Below are 6,273 nucleotides of genomic sequence, written 5' to 3' on the forward strand. Positions count from 1 at the left end.
TAAAACATTGAACATTTTCAATGTCCTGACCATTAATAGTCAATGGCAAAACAGCATTTGTCTTCCGTCTGAAATCAAACACCATTTCCTTTGTTTTTAGGACATTCACCTTCAAATTATGAGTACAACTCCATTCGAACAGTGTAGAAACCTCCCTTCTATAGTCCGATTCGTTATTATTTGTTATTAAACCAATCAATGTAGTATCATCTGCAAACTTAAAAATTTGCACTGATTTACAATGTGAAACACAATCATTAGTGTATACAGAGTACAATAATGGTGACAGCACACATCCTTGTGGGGCCCCCACACTAATTGTTTTGAGACTTGAAAGTATATTATTAATTTTAACTACTTGTGTTCTGTTCTGCAAAAAATCCAAAATCCAAAAAGCAAGGGAGTGTTGAATCCCCAATTGCTTTAACTTATCAAAAAGTTTAACTGGAATAATTGTATTAAATGCCGATTTATAGTCCACAAAAAGGACTCTGACATAAGTATTAGGGGCTTCAAGGTGTTGCAAAATTGAATGGATACACAGAGCCACAGCATCATCAACCGACCTATTAGTCTTATAGGCGAATTGGTGAGAATCCAGACAGATTTTAGAAATTAGATACCTAAGCACCAATCGCTCAAAGATTTTCATAGCAACTGAAGTTAGGGCCACTGGTCTGTATCATCTAAGCAACTAATATTCGACTTTTTTGGCACTGGAATTATAACAGCTGCTTTAAAACATGCTGGGACTCTGCATACTCTTAACGACCAGTTGAATATATCGGTGAATACTGGGGCAAGGATGAACGCACACCACTTCAATGTTGCAGATGATATGGAGTCAGGGCCTGCTGCCTTTCTGCTGTTCTGCTTCCGCAGCAGATTCCTGACTTCATATTCCTCTATTTTAAAAGGAGGGCTTATAATACAGGACCAGGAGGGCAGCGTCGGCTGACCAACCTGTCCCTCCATTGTATTTTCAAAGCGACTGTAGAACGCATTAAGTTCATCAGGCAATGTAATATCATCAGAGATGACTTGAGATTTTATCTTATAGCCCGTGATCTGCTCTAGATTTTTCCATACACCATAAGTGTCATTGATCTTCAACTTATTTTCTAACGTACACTTATAATTTCCTTTTGCCTTTTTAACAGCTTTTTCAAAGTCGCCTTTGATCATTTTATAAAGCTCTTTATCCCCACTCTTGAATGCCTTGTGCTTCTCCCTCCATAATTTTTTAATTTCCTTATTAAACCATGGCTTATTATTATTATATATGGTAACAGCCTTAGAAGGTACACACACCATCTCACAAAAACTTATATATGAGGTAACCACCTCAGTGTACTCATCTAAATCAAATCTTTTGATTCATTAATAAGAACTGATTCATAAGAGTCATTTGTTCAGGAATCAAAATTACACTGATCACTCTAAATGTTTTGTGCTGTAGACACAGTATTTCTGTAAAGTGTTCTATTCAGATCAACAAAACTTAAGCTGACGTTTAAGAACTGCTAATTTTACCGAACGGCATGAATTATTCAGTAAAAAATAAATAATTCAAATAAACTACTAAGAGCTACTAGAATGTTACGCTCTACATACACTCTTGTCCCATTGTGAATTAAGACCTTTGTGAAGTGTGCAGACATTAAGTTCCAGTCTAAACACTGTCTATGTCTATGTGCACAGCTAACTGCTGTGTATAGGACCACCCCATGCGTTCTTTTTGGCAGAGGAACTGCATAAAGCTTTGAGCATGATGTCTTTGTGGACTTTCACATCCTGTGAGGAGTCTACCAGAATGGGCTGAGCACCAAGTATCTGTAGGTCTGTATAGGACTCCCACAGTCTCTCCTAGTGGATGCAGACCACAGACAACTTTTGCTTTTCATACAGGAAGCTCTCAGGTCTCAAATCACTGTGCATCATTTAATAAACCAGACATCGAGAGAGATCCAGTCCACCCGAATCTGCCGTCACCTTCTCCGTCCTTGGTGGCCAAATGCTAAATGAGGCCCTTACAGTGATTTATCTCTGCGACATTTAATATCAGGATGAGAATAAATGTGAGCCTTACAGTAGGATGACATGCATAAATCTGCTGTATGTGTAAGGGGATTTGAGCAATGCAATTAATAAAACGGAGTACTGTCGCACTGAAAGATTTTTAATGAAAAAACAGTGCGGAAATGTTTGAAATTGTCAGTCTCGAAATAGAACCCTATAAATTCTGTAGCGTAAGTGCTTTAATGAAAGACATATTGGTTCCAGCTCTGGTTTATATCATAAAATCAAACTTTTATCATTCTGTTGCCTCATTTCTTGTTATATGCAGTGTGGTTAACAAGCCTATAAAACACATACCCTAGAGACAACCAAGGACACTGGCCAGCTGTAGGCCTGAGATGCGAAAGCATAGTAACAAGTAGAATCAGCATCCAATCAGTTTACTGCGTCAGTGAGAGCCGTGACAAAGGGCAGCGTATTTGGCTCACGGACGGCTGTTAAAATGTCACAGATCTCTCTGGCATTTGAGCCTGTGAAGTGAAGCTCAAGTTCTTCATGGGAATGAGACATGCCAAAACATGCACTCTGTGGGCACATTTTGTGTGTACGTGTCTAATTAAATCAACAGGCCAGATGAATTGTATTTAATGCACAGAGAAGTTGTACAGTGACTCAGAGTTGTTATTGTTAACTAAAACTATAAAAAATACTTTTTGGTCATTTAAATAAAGCTAAAACAAAATATAGGGTATATGAATATTAGATATGAATATTAAGAGATAAGATCAGATGTTTTATCAAGCTATTATTATTTTTTACATTTAGATACATATGTAAGGCAGAAGGCCATGTGACAGAAAAGATACTGTATTGGGGTTCAGAGTTTTCCTATTGAAGTCTGGACCATTTTTATATTTTGCTTAAAACAAACTAAAAACGCTGTCATCATGAGAAGGAAACAAAGCTAACTAGTAATTTCAAAGTTAATGTTGTCTTTCCTTGCCATCTACAAATAATTTTCCCAATTTTAACAATTAAATGTTTATTTTAAAGTGCTCTTAGTCTTAACATACTGATTAACATACTTAAAATACTAAAATGTCCTGTCACAAACCTGGTTTGAACGGCCAGAGTCATATATATATATGATAGATAAAAATAACTATATTTGCAGTATTGTTGTTTTCTGCAGTGTTTTTAGTAATTAAATGATAAGACTTGGAGGCAAAATGCAGTATTCCAGCTTTAAATATAATTAATTTGTCCTCATGTTGTTTCAAACCCATAAAAGTTTCTTTTTTGTGTGTAAAGTGTGAAAATGGAGGGGGACCAAGGTCTGTCAAGCTCCAAAAATGGCCAAAAAGCATCATAATATTATTTTTTATAGCTATATTTTTAGTCTTATGAAACCATATGAAAGCTTTACAGTATGTGAGGAGCAGACTGAAATCTGCTGAAAAAAAAGTTGTTGAACTAAAAATCTTGCTTTGAAGCCGTGGTCATCATTCAGTTTCATTGTATGGAAAAAAAAACATGAACATTTTACTATAACTACTGTTGTGTTCCATGGAAAGTCATACAGCTTTTAAAAGACATAAAGATGAGTAAATGATGACATGATTTTCATTTTGGGAGATTTCAAGCCCATCATATCAGGTCATCCCTCAGTATGAGGGACATGCTATTAAAAGCACATCTGTCAAGGCAGGCATGAACAGAAATAACATCGAAATCCACAGAAGAGACTTCTCAAACATAAAAATCAGTTGTTGTTATTATTAAACAATTATGTTTAACAATGTGATTGGCACATCCTATTTTCTCTATGTTTCCTTCAAGTATTTATATCCTCTTTCCCTGAATACTTTAAAGGTCACCGTTCCACTCACTCCTCACCTATACCACAGTGACCACATAGCACCTGCATACTGTTGGATCCAGCTTCAGAGTTGCCTACATAGCCTGTCGAATACACTACTAGACTGTCAGCAATAAAAATAGCTGATCATATAAAATAATCACCAAAATAGTATCACACAAATAGAAGCACTAATGTTTAGGCACCTAGTTTCAGAAACTTACTTAACGCAGAGCAGTTAGAAGTGGCTTTTTATGTGATATGGTTATATTTTTATAAGAAAAGTAATTAAAATGACTGTTACAATTTATATATGATTTATATTGTGTGGTATTGCATTTGTTAGCGTTCTTTCAGAATAATGCAATACTGACTATATATAACCGTATAAACGTGTAAATGTTTGTGTTTTAGGATGGTGGTACGATGCCTGTGGCCCATCCAACCTGAACGGGGTGTACTACAGACAAGGCCAACATGTTGGAAAATTCAATGGAATCAAGTGGCACTATTTCAAAGGCCCCAGCTACTCTCTCCGATCCACTGTCATGATGATCCGACCGGCCGACTTTGCGTAGTTCTCCACAAATAGCCCAAAATGTTTTGGAAAAGTGTTACTTTTTGGCCCATGACATTACCAGGTAACGCTGTATAAGTGGTTAGCTGCTTGTCTTTTGGATAATGCAGCATTCTTTTGAGATAACACCTCTCCAGGAAACAGGAATCCTGTGAATAAGGGGCTGTCCTATCACCTTTATGGGACTACATAGGAGATGGCATGCTCTTTGGGAATTTAGGGCAGGAGCTGACTTGGCTGGGCTTTTATTTTTAAATATCAGAGGTATGAATTCAAGTGCCATTCACTTGTCACTCAGGACCTGTGGACTGCTGAGGCAGGCACATCACCTTTGATGGTAGCGGACTGGGCTGCATTGCCTAGCAATCACCCTGTGCTCATCTGGCTTTCGTGTCTCCAAGTGTATTTAAAGCAGCTTGAATGTCCTTCAATATCTTAAAAGGGCCTATTAATGTTTAATACAAACGTGTTGCACAATTATATTTGGGTTATGATACTTCACATTTTTACTCTTTTTTTTTATCCCAGTATATTATTTGTATTATTATTATTATTATTATTATTATTTTGTACATTATTCCTGTCAAAGTGAAGAAAACCATAGCATGCAGGGTACACATGCAAGGGACATTTTCGGCAAAGAATAGCACATCCGTCCTCCAGCCTGACTGTATTGATTGTGCAAACTGCATATTATTATTGGCTTTGAATTTTGGTGACCTTTTAAGCACATCATAACTTGGCATAAAATGTTGAAATGCATGCCAAAGATCACAGCTATTAATGATAGTACCATAAAAATATTGATCTAATATTAATCATCGTTACAGCCAATGGAGTAAAGCCAATGGCACATATGGTACTGGTGCAGTATGATACATATAATGATGTTAATTCATTCATACCATATTGTCTTAGGAGAATTTGTCATATTAGGATTGTTTTGCATTTGTATGTTGCAGCTCTTGTCAAAAGCAGTGTTACTCTTACAGACAAGCTTGGATGAACTTATTTTAAATTTACCTTTGAACCTAAGACCATAGGTTTGCAGAAGTGTTTAATAATTCTGAATGACTGTATTATTGAAAGGAAATGCTTTCATATATGGAGTCAGGTAAGCTTCTAAGTTTTATTTCTACATGAAGTTTATTTGTAGCAATCGTAGGTCCGGTTCACACAGACTGCGTTTCTGTGTTTCGTTATGCCACTTTTAACAGTTTTCACATATAAACGTTCGCTACACGGCCGTCTTTGACTTGTTATGCTAGGTTTTGCTGTTTTTTTGTTTTGTTTTGTTTTTTGTAGCATTGTGTGCTGAAAAAGCAGCCGTTGTTAAGCCAAGTGAAGTTAAAATTTAAATCTGCATCTTTTCCATTCAATCCATTGTGAGAACAGGCCATTAGGACTTTTGGTAACAATGTACAATAAAGTTCCGTTTGTTAAGATTAGTTCAGTAAGTTAACATGAACTAACAAGGATAAACTTCTGAAGCATTTATTTATCTTTGTTAATGTTAATTTCAACATTTACTAATACATTATTTATACCCAAAGTTATATCTGTTCATATTATTTGACCTGAGCCAACATGAACAATGAACAGTTGTATTTTTAATAATTAACATTAACAAAGGTTAATAAATACTTTAACAGATGTATTGCGCATTATGAAGTTAATGTATTAAAGGGGTCATATGATGTTGCTAAAAAGAACATTATTTGGTGTAATGAAATGTGTTTATACAGTTTAAGGTTCAAAAAACACATTATTTTCCACATACTGTACATTATTGTTTCTCCTCTATGCCCCGCCTTTTTGA

General features: G+C 35.9%; 1 protein-coding gene across 2 annotated transcripts in view; it reads left to right on the forward strand.

Moving 5' to 3' along the window:
- LOC107754267 (angiopoietin-1-like) overlaps positions 1–4,924 on the forward strand; it is a 55,891-nt gene extending 50,967 nt beyond the window's left edge. For both annotated transcript variants that reach the window (XM_016570646.1, XM_016570647.1), the window contains exon 9: positions 4,292–4,924. In XM_016570646.1, the coding sequence (XP_016426132.1) occupies positions 4,292–4,455 (164 nt within the window). In that variant the 3' untranslated portion in view covers positions 4,456–4,924. The remainder of the gene's footprint in view (positions 1–4,291) is intronic.
- Positions 4,925–6,273: the final 1,349 nt, after the last annotated feature.

The sequence above is a fragment of the Sinocyclocheilus rhinocerous genome, unplaced genomic scaffold (genome assembly GCF_001515625.1).
Source record: "Sinocyclocheilus rhinocerous isolate Xijiao unplaced genomic scaffold, SAMN03320098_v1.1 scaffold262, whole genome shotgun sequence".
NCBI classification, from domain to species: domain Eukaryota; kingdom Metazoa; phylum Chordata; class Actinopteri; order Cypriniformes; family Cyprinidae; genus Sinocyclocheilus; species Sinocyclocheilus rhinocerous.